This window comes from Sorex araneus, chromosome 3 (genome assembly GCF_027595985.1).
Source record: "Sorex araneus isolate mSorAra2 chromosome 3, mSorAra2.pri, whole genome shotgun sequence".
NCBI classification, from domain to species: Eukaryota; Metazoa; Chordata; class Mammalia; order Eulipotyphla; family Soricidae; genus Sorex; species Sorex araneus.
In genome coordinates, this window is record NC_073304.1 from 45,895,454 (window position 1) to 45,909,008 (window position 13,555).

At 52.2% G+C, this 13,555-nt stretch overlaps 1 protein-coding gene across 2 annotated transcripts; it reads left to right on the forward strand.

Moving 5' to 3' along the window:
* Positions 1–6,069: 6,069 nt before the first annotated feature.
* BMP4 (bone morphogenetic protein 4) lies at positions 6,070–13,209 on the forward strand. Of its 2 annotated transcripts, none has more exons than XM_004601749.2 (4): positions 6,070–6,379; positions 9,542–9,666; positions 10,693–11,072; positions 12,084–13,209. In XM_004601749.2, exons 3-4 carry the CDS (start codon positions 10,700–10,702, stop codon positions 12,938–12,940), a joined length of 1,230 nt encoding a protein of 409 aa, XP_004601806.1. In that variant the 5' UTR covers positions 6,070–6,379; positions 9,542–9,666; positions 10,693–10,699; the 3' UTR covers positions 12,941–13,209. The 2 variants fall into 2 exon arrangements, with proteins under 2 accessions (XP_004601806.1, XP_054987498.1); XM_055131523.1 differs by having other exon boundaries at positions 6,096–6,157; positions 10,746–11,072.
* The last annotated feature ends 346 nt before the right edge of the window (positions 13,210–13,555 follow it).

Consider the following 13,555-nt stretch of genomic DNA (forward strand, 5'->3'; position numbering starts at 1 on the left):
AGTATAAAACAAAAAATGTTGTAAAAATAAGACAAATAAGCAAACAAGACTTTATCATAATAAATAGCTAGCTAACTATGAACAGTCATAATAATAATGGAGCCAGAGAAGTAATACAGGGGTTAAGGCACTTGCCTTGCATTCTGCCCACCCCAGTTGGAATTCCCCAGCGCAATTGTGTTCTCCCCAGCACTCCCAGAGGTCACTCATGACCACAAAGCCAGGACTAGCCCCTAAGCCCACTAAAGTTGCCCGACAACCAAAAGAAAAAAATATAATGATAAATATAAGCTGTTCTTATTGTGGTAGTCATCTTGCAATTCATACATCAGGGTATATGTTTGTTATCTGGAACAAGCACAGTGTTATCTGTCAATTAAATACCAATAAGGAAAAGAAAAAAAATCAGGGATATTAGTGATGAGAAAAATCCAAAATGAGGCACAGTTCAGATATGTCACTCACTCTAGTATCAGTCATAATAGCTGTCCAGTTTGATAGTTACTACTTACCTTGGCAGAGATATTCATGGGTCAGATTTATAAAGACAACTCATAGTGAATGTTAATTCAATGAGTGCTGACATATATATAAACTCTTTATTCATGGAACACCTGAGATGTTTGGCATCAATGTTTACAAAATAAATGAGAGATAGAACCTTTTCCTCTAAATTTTTTATCAATAATGGGGCTGGAGCGATAGCACAGCCGGTAGGTGTGCATGCAACGCCCACCTCCACCCCCCAGCCCCCACACAAAAATGAATACAGTCTTTTTGGAATACAGAATACAGGCTTATTCTGACTGTGCTCAAGACAACTCCTGGCAGGGCTCAGTGGGCCATATGGGGTGCCAGGGATTGAACCAGGCAAGCACCCTACCAGTTGTCCTATCACTCTGGCGATTGGGGTTGGAGAGATAATATCAGGGGTTAAGGCACTTGTCTTGCATGTGGCTTACCTTGCTTGAGTCCTGGAACTGCATATGGTCATATGAGCCCTACCAGAAGCAAGGAATCCTTGAGCACAGAGTCACGAGTATTCCCTGAGCACCAACAGGTGAAGGCCCCAAACCAAAAAAAAAGAGCAAAAATAATAAAACAAAAAGATAGTACAAAGGACAAGAACATGTGGCTTGTATACAGGAGCTACAGTTCTATTATCTCTAGCGTGCATGATATTGCACTGAAAAAAAAATCTCAAGATTCAGTGTGTTCAAAATCATTGAAATCACCAAAGGACCTTGAGAAGTATATAAATTGCTGGGTACAGAACTGGTGTATGCAGCACCAAAAAAACTACATTAATCTACATTGATCAGCATCCCTAACTTGTTTTGAAATTTGTGGTCCTCAAAACATCATTGTATCACTGTCATCCCATTGTTCATCGATTTACTCGAGTGGGCACCAGTAATGTCTCTATCACACTCAGCTCTGAGATTTTAGCAGCTTCTCCTTACTCGTCTTTCCCAACAATTCGAGGCTCTTTCAGAGTTAGGGGAATGAGACTTATCGTTACTGTTTTTGGTATATAGAATACGCCACAGGTAGCTTGCCAGGCTCTGCTGTGAGGGCGGGATGCTCTCAGTAGCTTGCCAGGCTCTCCGAGAGGTATGTATATATCTTTAACTGTATTTTGGATATGAATACGCCACAGGGAGCTTGCAGGTTCTCCCATGCAGGCAGTAGATGATTGGTAGCTTGTCAGGTTCTCCAAGAGGAAGAACTAGGCTGTTAGATGTAAGGGGGCTGCATCACGGCCATGCACTTCTGGGAGCTTGGTGACGAGCTCACACATGAAGGAACTGGTAGAGGGACCCAGGTGTGCTGCTTCAATCAAGACTGAGCCTCTTCCACCCAAATCCCCTATTTTCCAGTAGCTAGGCAGTCACACGCAAAAGTGGCCCCTGGTGCTGAGTAATCCCATCAACGGCCAACATCCAGAGACTATAAAACCAAGCTCCCAGAAGAGAATGATGCAGAGTCTCTTGCCCCCGCACCTGGCTGTCTTCACTGGGGCCCCTCAGAGGGGACGGGTTTCATTTCCCTCCCCACCTCGAGTTGAAGACCTCTGGAACCCAGCCACAGCCATGCTATAAAAACAAGCTCCCAGAAGCGTGCGGCCACATCTAACAGCCTAGTTCTCCCTCTACTAACAAGCTACCGAGAGTCTATTATCCACACGAGAGAGCTTAGCAAGCTCCCCATGGCATATTTATATCCCAAATACCGTAACATATATACATACCTCTTGGAGAGCCTGGCGAGCTACCGAGAGTATCCCACCCGCACAGCAGAGCCTGGCAAACTACCTTTGGTGTATTCTATATACCAAAAACAGTAACAATAGGTCTCATTCCCCTGACCCTGAAAGAGCCTCGAATCGTTGGGAAAGACGAGTAAGAAGAGGCTGCTAAAATCTCAAGGCTGAGTGCAATAGAGACGTTATTGATGCCTGCTCGAGTAAATCGAAGAACAACGGGATGACATTGATAGTGATCCCTTCACTAGTGTACATTTCCCACCCCGAGGAGAGCCTCAAAAGTTGAAGACCTCCGGAACCCAGCCACAGCCATGCTCAAGGCCACTTTCCACACGTTCAGACAAGTCTCACTCATGAAGGAACTGGAAGAGGAACCCAGGTGTGGGGGACCCGGGGCTGAGATCTCCAAGGCTGTTCGAATTGGGACTGGGCCTCTTCCACCCAGATCCCCCATTTTCCAGTACCTAGGCAGTCACACCCAGAAACTGCCCCTGATGCCATGTAATCCCATAAATGGCCAACATCCAGAGACTGTAAAACCAAGCCCCCCCAGAACATATTTTGAGAAAAACCATCCTAATGGCTTTTTGTCCATCTATTGTTTCTTGATGCTACTCAGGGGAAAACCCCCATATGAATATCCTTCATGCAGTTATCAGAGTAGAAGAATATTTTGATTTTAGTTTTGGGAGCCACACCCAGAGGTGTTCAGGGCTTACTCCTGGCTCTGTGCTGAGTTCAGGGATCACTCTTGAAGATGTTTAGGGGACCATATGTGATGCGGGGGATCAAATTGGGTCAACCAACTGCATGCAAAACAAGTGCTTTGCCCACGGTATTATTCCCTCTGCCCCTCTCCTTTTAGTTTAGTTTTTGTTGTTGTTGTTTTCTTCTTTGTATTTTGGGGCCACACCTCGCAGAGTTCAGGTTTTCCTCTAGGCTCCATTTATTTACAAGGATTGGAACTGAGTCTCCGCATATAAAGCTCCAGTCTCTCTGCCCCTCTTTTCTTAAATGAAGACTGGGGTTGACTTCCGGGGTTTAGGCAGCTTTTCATTTGGTTTTTCTATTTTACATTCTAGAAAAACACCGCCAGAGAAAATTTGACCTAATTTTCCAAGTTTCCAAGTACTGGATTATCCCCCCCATCAACCCCTAGTCATTGGCTGCGATTGACTGAGCTCTCGAAATGCCAGTACTTTGACATGAGAGATGTTTGACATGAGAAGTCGGGAAAAGGAGAGAGGCAGTGCCCACCTGAAATCTGAGGTGGAAATCAACCTGTCTGTCCCAAGAGAACTGAGGCTGAGTTCTCCTACCACAGATATGAAGATCCATATCAGGGTTTAAACAATGTATGTCAGGTGGCTTAATTAGAAACTTTTAGACGATGAGTTTCACAGCCACATGGGTGGGCTAATGGCCACTTTATTATCTGGGATTCAGTAAAATGAGATAATATCTGTCACCCCCAAACATAATTTTAGCTTCAAAAAAAAAAAGGGAAGAAACAACTCTTTGGTGCTTTAAATACAGTCTTGCTTTTAAGCACCATCACTGTTATTTTTTTGTTTACATATTAAGGAATGTGCTTTATTAATGATAAAAACAACAAGAACTGATATAGGGGACTTGTGAACATTAGATGCATCCTACTCCAGACATGGGGCTGAGGAAGCACTGCCTACTGCCTCAGGATGGACATTCAGTAACTGTTTAATGGAGTGTTAATTTTGTGTTGTTATTACTAATAATTAATGTAATTTTTGTTCTGTTGAAAGCTAGAGGGTTATTTTCAGTCATCTTCCAAGGTATTCCCCTGCTGTATCGTCTCAGCAATACTGAGAGAGGAAATATGCACAGGAACCACTGAGATGGAAGGTAGATGTTTAATGCAAGTCAATAAAATGATTAAATCCTTGTCAAGCTGAAAGGGGGCCTGGAAATTACCTGTTCTAATTCTTGCATTCTGAAGATAAGAGAACTGAGGCCCATAGGAATGAAAGAACTTGCCCCAAGCCATATGCTTGTTACTGTTGTCGGTGCTTTAACTGGTCTAAAAGCCCTCTCAGGCCTAACTGGGGAAAGTTGGTGGGGGGGTAGCATCAGCCTGCCCTCCTGATGCTGATTTCTCCCATGTCCTCATGCTTTCCACCCTAAAAGTGTGGAGTTTGGGGAGATAAGCTTCCCTGGGTCGTACCTGTTTAACTAAAGGTCTGGATGCTTTGCCAGGACTGTGAAGTAGAATGTATCCCTGGGAAAGGAATCCATGGGGGACAGATTCAGTCTCCAGCACTTCTCAGGCTCCCAGAGAGAGCTCAGGACTCTGTTCCTCAGCCAGGAGTCCTGTGTACTCACTAGCAGTGTCTCAGCCGGACAGAGGTTGCAGGGGCTTAAGGGCTGTGGGCAAGTCCCTTTAACCTAACTGTCCTTTCCCTCCCCTGCTTGTGAAATAGAGATGCTGCTCATTCCGCCCTCAGAGCTCCAGTCTGGGAAGGGTTGAAAGCCTCACATTCCACCCCCTGCTAATATAATTACTAGCACTTTCTCTACAAAAAGAGTCCCTCTAGTTCTGCACAACCCCCCTCACCCCCACCTCTTCTTTCTTTAAAAACAGACCAAAGGGTATCTCGTCTTTTTCCCTGTGGCCAAAAAAAAAAAAAAGGTTGTCGGTTCTGTGTTGGTTAACTCTTCAGGTCAGTTGACCGAGGTTAAGGGCTTATACGTGCACACAGATCATCAGTGCTCAAGAAAGAAAGAAAGAACGAAAGAAAGAACGAAAGAAAGAAAGAAAGAAAGAAAGAAAGAAAGAAAGAAAGAAAGAAAGAAAGGAAGGAAGAAAGAAAGAAAAAAAGAAAGAAAGGAAGGAAGGAAGGAGAAGAAAAAGAAAAGAAAAGAAAAGAAAAGAAAAGAAAAGAAAAGAAAAGAAAAGAAAAGAAAAGAAAAAAAAGAAACATGAAAAAAAAATTTCCCAAAGCAAAACCCACCCGACCCAATAACAGTGTCAGCAACAAAAATAACTGCGGTGGCGGTTCTTAGGAGGGCTTCTGAGTTATAAGCAGACTTTTCTTACTGTAAAATGTGGCTCCAACCACTTCTCTGTCCAAGCCACCTCTGACCTCAAAAGGGTTATTAGCAGGCCCGGGAGCCAGGAGGGAATGAGAATGTACAGGGGCAGTTTTCTGAGGGCCATCATCTCGGCGTTCCACTAGAAGCAGTTAAGACGAATTTTCGGGAGCCCAGCCACCTTATCCTAGCCCACGAGGTGCCTCTTTCTGAGCATAGAGCGCTGCACATAGCCAGCCAGTTTCTCAGCGTTTGGAAAATCTTTTAACAGTTTATGGAAGGCCACCCTTTAAACCAATTCCACAGCGCCTTTCTCCATAACCTGATTTTAGAGGTGTTTCATTATCTCTAATTACTCGGGGTAAATGGTGATTACTCAGTGTTTTAATCATCGGTTTGGGCAGCAGTTACCCCGAGCTCAGGGAAGCCCAGACTCCCATGGGTATTTGGGGAAGGTACGGGGCGACTAGTCGGTGCATGCTTTCTAGTACCTCCGCACGCGGTCCCCAGGTGAGCCCCGGCCGCTTCCCGGGGCTGCCGGCGGCGGCGGCGTCGCAGCCCGGGCGGCAGCTGCGGACTCGGGCGCTGCCCGGGCTTCCGGGACCCGGGGCCTGAGCGAGGCGAGGCCGGCGGCGGGCGGGAGGATGTGGGCGGGGCTCCCCTCCCGGGAGGGGAGGAGGGACCGAGGGAGGGGCTGCCGGGGCCCGGGAGGTGGAAGGAAAGAAAGAAAGCGAGCGGGCGAGAGCGAGCGGGGAGCGAGAAGATGCGCGAGGGCTGCCGAGGAGGGAGGGCGGGCCGGAGCGCGGAGCGCAGCCCGGAAGCTAGGTGAGCTCGGGACCCGCTTCGCGGGGCCGGGATCGGAGCCCGCCCCGCCGCCCCCGCCGCCGTCCGGGGCTGAGCGACTCGCCTCGTTCCCTGATGGGATTCCGCTGCGCGCCGTCCCGAGCCTGCAGCGCCCCGCTCCTCGGCCCTCGCCCAGGTTCACCGCAGCCCTTCAGAGGTCCCCAGGAGCAGCCGCTGGCGAGCCCGCTACTGCAGGGACCTATGGTGAGCGAGGCTACCTGGCGAGGCGCATCTCCTCGGGGCGGAGGAGCAGCAGGGGGTGGCGGGTGCTAGGGGTGTTCAGAGATGTAATCGAGGCAGGCGGGGACCCCAACCTTGCCGCCTCCGTCCCCAACAGCGGTGCCAGAGGCAGGGATGCTCTCGCTGAAAGACGCGAAGGTATTGGCTGCTGCTTCTCTGCCCCCCCTCCCCCCGGGGAGCCACTTTCTCTGTCTGGGGGTCTCGGGCGGGATATAGAGGAGAATGGAACAAGCAACTCTTGGAAGATGTTTGGGGGAGATGGTGGAGTCTCGAGCGCATCGCGCCACCCGTGGGCTGTCCAGATGATCCCCCGAGACGCTCTGACTGGCGAGGGAAAGGAGAGCGCCTGTCCCGGGGGTTTGTTGGGAGAGCCCCCGAGGGGGCGAGAGGTGACCTGGTGGGGCGAGGACACCCTACCTAGGCCGGTGTGTGTGTGTGTGTGTGTGTGTGCGTGCGTGCGCGTGTGCGTGTATGTGTGTTGGGGGGTTGGCGCTGTGTCGAGGGAGGTGTCTCTCACCGGGTCCCCAGATTGGGGAAGCCCTAGAGAACTGCGGGGCCGCCGCTGTTCTCCAGGGTTGGCGGCATCCCGGGGGCCTCTATGCTGTCATCTCGTGGAGGTCGGGTCTGTCGCGACGCCGGCTGGGATGCCAGGCGCTCCGGGCACAGTGCGGGGTGTGTCCGGCCCGACAAGACGGTCGGCGGGCGCGCGGCTCTTCGTGCAGCTTCCCACACGGAGCCGACGGGCTCGTGGGGTCCCGGAAACCCCCGGCCTTTGCTTGTGGACTCCTCCCCACGGGAGAAGGGCTCGCGGACTCTGCCGTGTCCGGCGCATCGCTTCCGTGCGGGGTTCTAAAGGATCGCGCTTTGAGGGTTGAAAGGGCCGACGCTGAGACTTCGGACGACAGACACTTGGTAGACTGAGGCTCCCCTGAAACTCACTTGGTTAGGGGAGTCCTAGACGGCCTTCTCGAACTTTGTGCACGCCCGCACTCCACCCCCAGTCTACAGACGAAGATACTTTTCCATTTTATCATTTCAAGTTTTTTTTTTTTTTTAAAAAGAGAAGACGGAGTAAAACGTAGAAGAGACGGATCCTTCATGGATCCGAAATTGAAACACAACTGGCTGTCGCACTGTCCGCGGGGCTTGAGCGCAGTGCGCGTTCGCGCCGCCGCCCAGGGAGAGTCCGGGGCGGGTAGGGGTGTCTGGGGAAGCCCGGCGCCCGCCCCTTCCACCGTGCGCGCAGTGAGGACCGGCCCTTCTCCGTCTGCTTTTCGCATTTCTGGAACTCCTCCCACGGGACTTTTTTTTTTTAAGTGTTTTAAGCAACTCAAAAACAAAACAAAAAAGCCAATCCTTTGCTCGCCCCAGCCCTTTCACAGTCAACCCCAGCGGAGGTGCGGGAGGGGGAAACCCGCAGCCGCTCCTTGCTCCTTGCCGCTCCCGCGGCGCCGGCCTTCGCGCTGGGGCGCCCGTGGCCTCTGCACCCGGGCTTGCTGGAGCGGACGGCGCGGGGACGTCGGCTTCTCCGAGGGAGAGCGTAGAGTTTATTCCCCTTCGTCGAGGCTTCCCGCTAACGCCCCACGGAGAAAAAAAAAAGTTTGCAGCGGGGAAAGCTAAGATCCTCATAGGCACTCGACGCAGGAACCGTGAAGAACCCCAGAAAAGGGAGGCCGGGTGCAAGCGCACTTTGGGGTGGGGTCGCGGCGCTTGGGACCCCACGAAAGTTTCAGCCTGACGCGGTTGCATGGGTCAGGTTTTCCCACAAGCTCCGACGCTTAAAGAACTACACGCGCACAGCATCTTCCTTTAGAGGCCCCAGCCATCCATTGAACTGTGGGGCTGGTAAAAAACTCTTGGAGAAATATTTGCAGCGACTCTGCAGCTGGTGCAAAGAAGGAAGGGGTGGGGGGAGGAAGTGGTGGTGGGGGGAATGAGTGGTGGTTTAAAAAATAAGACAAGCTGGAGGGAGCGGGGTGGGGGGGAGGAGGAAAGAGGGAGGAGAGTAAAAGGAAAGAGAAGAAAAAATGAGGGAGGAATGCGAGGGGAGAGAAGAAAGGGGAGAGAAGGGGGAAAGAGAAGAAGCAGTGCAGGCTCAGAGGTCGCGCGCAGGCCAAAAGCGGTTCACTTTTTCTTTACTGCTGGGAACGTAGTGGGATTTCCTTTCTGCGCGGGGGTCGGCGTTTGTAAAACCCCAGCGCTGTTAAGAGCAGAAAAATGTTAAGTGCTCATTCTCCCAGCGACGCTTCTTTTCGGGTCCGCCTCCTCTGCCCTTCGAAGGGCCCCGAGCACCGGTTCCTGGGGCCACCCCGCTTTGCTCCGGAGAGACGCGGCGGCGGCCGACCGTCGAGGTGCGGAAAGTCGCTGTCGCGGAGAGGGAGCAAAAGCCTCGCCGTCGCTTCCCCTCCACTTTCCCACACAGGCCAGCGCGTAACCACCGCCCCTTCTGGCCCCGGGCATGGCCCGGGCGGCCGCCTTCGGGATGGAGCGCTCACTCCAGCGCTCGCGGGCATCCGCCGAAGGGGGTGACCGGTGTCGCAGGGAGCAGTGTGTGGCCCCGTGGAGGCCCTGGACAAGGGAGTGACCGTGACCGGGTACGCGCGGGCGCGCGCGTCCCACGCTCAGCGCTTTCCTTTTCCAAGTGCTCTTGGGGAGTGGATTTCGAGCGACTGCGACTCCGCAGCCCCACTCGCCGCCCCACTTCATCGGCTTTGCGCTCCGAGGCGCGGGCCCAGCCGCGCGCCCCAGTTACCCCAGCGTCCGGTCGCCGGCACGAAGGTCGGACCCGACGCGCGGGGCGCCGCCGGGAGACGCGAAAACTGCGTGCTCTCAGAGCGCGCCCCGCACCCGAGAAGCGGCGGTGCGGTCCGCCGAGAGCTGCCCGCCGCTCCTCCCGGACCCCGGCAGGCTCGGGCGGCGGGCTCGCGGGTGGCCCCTCCCGTCGGGGGGCGGGGCCGGCGGAGGGCGGGGGTGGCGCGCGGGCCCTTTCACCGCCCGCGGCTCGAGGGGGGGGCGGGCTCTCCGCGCGCGGGGCGGAGCCTCCTCGCTCACGTGACCTCGAGGGGCTGGAAGAAAAACAGAGCCCGTCTGCGCCAGAGTCTCATTATATTCAAATACTCATTTTAGGAGCCATTCCGTAGTGCCATCCAGAGCCACGCACTGCCGCAGCTCCTCTGAGCCTTTCCCGCAAGCCTGTTCAAGATTGGCTGTCAAGAATCATGGACTGTTATTATATGCCTTGTTTTCTGTCAGTGAGTAGACACCTCTTCCTTCCCCCCCTCCTCCTTCCTGGGAATTCATTCCGCCCTCCCCACCCTTGCTCACCCCGCGTCCCTCCCGTCGGACCTTCCTCCCAGAGTACACACTCGCTTTCCGGGCAGCAGCGCTGTCCTTAGCGCAGCTCTCTTTTCGCTCTCCCTCTTGGCACTCACAGATCGGGTGCTTTTGCAAGAAAACGGAGGGCGAAGGAGGTGGAAGGTCCAAAGCCCAGGGTTTCACCTGTGGACTAACCACCTTCACTCTCCCCGCCCCATCCTTCCCACTTGCCTGGGGAGCAACCTGAGCTCCCCCATCTGCTTGTCAAAACTTACTAAGGTTGCTTCGGAATGACCACTCCTCCCCTCCCTGGGAGCTTATAGATGCTTTGGGTATTTCAGAGCTCATCACCTACCTCGAAGTACCAACCCTTAAGCCACAAGGCCTCGTTGCAGAGCACCTTTTGACCCAGGGGACCTAGGGTCTTCGCTCTGCCCAGCCCCTGCCTCACTTCTTGCCCTCCTTTTAGCTCCGAACCAGCTAGAAGTTGTGGAAGTTGGGCTCACAGGGGTGGAGAAAGAAGGGGAGGGTGGAGATATAAAGTGGAGAGCAGCAGCGACATTTTAATTCTCCCTCCCCCACTTTTTTTTTTACCCTCTCAATGTTAACTGTTTATTCTTGAAGAAGCCAAGCTGAGATCATGGCTCAGATAGCAGTTGGGACAAAAAAAGATTAACAGGATGGAGGCTATCTGATTTGGGGTTATTTGACTGTAAACAAGTTAGACCAAGTAATTACAGGGCAATTCCTACTTTCAGGCTGTGTACATGGCTGCAGCTGGCAGTGGGTGTGTGTGGGGGGGGGGTTGTGAGGGAGAAGACACAAACTTGATCTTTCTGACCTGTTTTTACATGTTGACCCTCCTTTTCTAGCCCTCTATGCATATGCAGCGACATCTCTAGTTCTCTCCAGTTATCGGTGTTTGTTTATTCTTTAACCTTCCACCTCCTCCCCCTCCCCAGAGACACCATGATTCCTGGTAACCGAATGCTGATGGTCGTTTTATTATGCCAAGTCCTGCTAGGAGGCGCGAGCCATGCTAGTTTGATACCTGAGACGGGGAAGAAAAAAGTCGCCGAGATTCAGGGCCACGCGGGAGGACGCCGCTCAGGGCAGAGCCATGAGCTCCTGCGGGACTTCGAGGCGACGCTTCTGCAGATGTTCGGGCTGCGCCGCCGTCCGCAGCCAAGCAAGAGCGCCGTCATCCCGGATTACATGCGGGATCTGTACCGGCTCCAGTCTGGAGAGGAGGAGGAGGAAGAGCAGATCCGCAGCATCGGTCTGGAGTACCCTGAGCGTCCCGCCAGTCGGGCCAACACCGTGAGGAGCTTCCACCACGAAGGTCAGTCCCTGCCCTGGCTCTGGGCTGGGGACGCTAGTCGGGCTTGCTCCAGGGGCAGCGGGAGCCCTGAGGGAGAAGAGTTCAGGTTACAGCAAAGCCCAGAGTCCGGGTGGCTGGGGAACAGAGCTGCTGACCTCCAAGAATTTCCAGAGCTGTGGCTGAATTTATTTTTTGGAGACAAGGGGAGGGGTTTGGGGGAAGTGGAATGACACCACTCAGACACGGGCTAGCTCCAGCAGTGTGTTTTTGCTATATCAAAGCTTTTTTTGCCAGGTTTTCTGCTCCCTCCCCCCTTTTTTTTCAAAGCACCTACTGAATTTAATATTACAGCTGTGTGTTTGTCAGATTTATTCAATAGGGGCCTTGTAATCCGATCTGAATGTTTCCTAGCGGATGTTTCTTTTCCAAAGTAAATCTGAGTTATTAATCCACCAGCATCATTACTGTGTTGGAATTTATTTTCCCTTCTGTAACATGATCAACAAGGCATGCTCTGTGTTTCCAGGATCGCTGGGGAAATGTTTAGTAACATACTCGAAAGTGGAAGGAGAGTGGAAGGAGAGGGCGAGGGTGGCTGAGCATGTTCCCTCCTGCCTCTGCTCTGTTGGCCCCTCTCTCTCTTTACAACCACTTGTAAAGAAAAAACTGTGTACACAAAGCCAAGAGGACTTTAAAGGGGAGCCTCGTGGTGGTAAAGTAAGGAGTTGACACATGGAAATTATTAGACATGTAAAGGAGGTTGGGAGATGCTTTCTGTCTTTAGTGCTTGCTGAATGCTAGCTAATTTTCACTGGGTCTCTAGCTGCCACATTTCTCAGCTCCTTCCAAGGGAAAGGTCTGCCTGTTGCCCTCAAAAGGGCTTCTCTACTCTCAGCAGAGTTTGTCACTCATCACCAGTGTCACCCGCGCAGCTCTCTTTCTGGACTTTTCCATTGTCCAAAAAAAAGTTCACGGGCTTTTTTTCCCCTCCTCTCTTTTTCCCTTTTCTTTTCTTTCCCAATTTACGCCTAGAACATCTGGAGGACATCCCAGGGGCCAGTGAAAACTCCGCTTTTCGCTTCTTCTTTAACCTCAGCAGCATCCCGGAGAACGAGGTGATCTCTTCAGCCGAGCTCAGGCTCTTCCGGGAGCAGGTGGACCAGGGCCCCGACTGGGAGAGGGGCTTCCACCGGATAAACATTTACGAGGTTATGAAGCCCCCTGCAGAAGTAGCTCCTGGGCACCTCATCACACGACTACTGGACACGAGACTGGTCCACCACAATGTGACACGGTGGGAAACTTTCGATGTGAGCCCCGCGGTCCTTCGCTGGACCCGGGAGAAGCAGCCCAACTATGGGCTGGCCATTGAGGTGACTCACCTCCACCAGACACGGACCCACCAGGGCCAGCATGTCAGGATTAGCCGATCGTTACCTCAAGGGAATGGGGATTGGGCCCAGCTCCGGCCCCTCTTGGTCACCTTTGGCCATGATGGCCGGGGACATGCCTTGACCAGACGCCGGAGGGCCAAGCGTAGCCCCAAGCATCACCCACAGAGAGCCCGGAAGAAGAATAAGAACTGCAGGCGTCACTCGCTCTATGTGGACTTCAGTGATGTGGGCTGGAATGACTGGATTGTGGCCCCCCCAGGCTACCAAGCCTTCTACTGCCATGGGGACTGCCCCTTTCCACTGGCCGACCACCTCAACTCAACCAACCATGCCATCGTGCAGACCCTGGTGAACTCTGTCAATTCCAGTATTCCCAAAGCTTGTTGTGTTCCCACCGAACTGAGCGCCATCTCCATGCTCTACCTGGATGAGTACGACAAGGTGGTACTGAAAAATTATCAGGAGATGGTAGTAGAGGGATGTGGGTGCCGCTGAGACCAGGCAGTCCTGGGGGCTGCACGTTGTGTGGGCGTGTTCCACACGCACACACGTAGACACATGTTCTCATCCACACACCCACACACTACACAGACTGCTTCCTTATAGCTGGACTTTTATCTTAAAAAAAAAAAAACCTAAACATTCACCTTGACCTTATTTATGACTTTACGTGCAAATGTTTTGACCATATTGATCATATATTTTGACAAAATATATTTATAACTACGTATTAAAAGAAAAATAAAAGGAGTCATTATTTTAAAGGTAAATTATGTTCTTTTTCATCTATTCTTTCTACCCGTCTCTTTGGAATGGTTTGTTTTGTAGAAGAGGGGAGAGCGGGTATAGGATGGATATCAGAGGGTGGTGACTGGAGGTGGTTATGTTGGAAAGACAGGAAGTAAACTGTTGGCAGAGAGTTGGTAATTGCCAGGATGAATTGTTTTCCATTTCTATTTAATGTTAACAAGGACGCAGCATCCTCTTCCATCTGGATGACACATGCCTTAGAGAAACAGTGGGATGAAAGAAGTAGGGCCAGATGAAAGACACAGTTTGGAGCTCCTTGTATATCTTCTGTCTTGGCTCACCTGTTAGAGGTACTGGGTG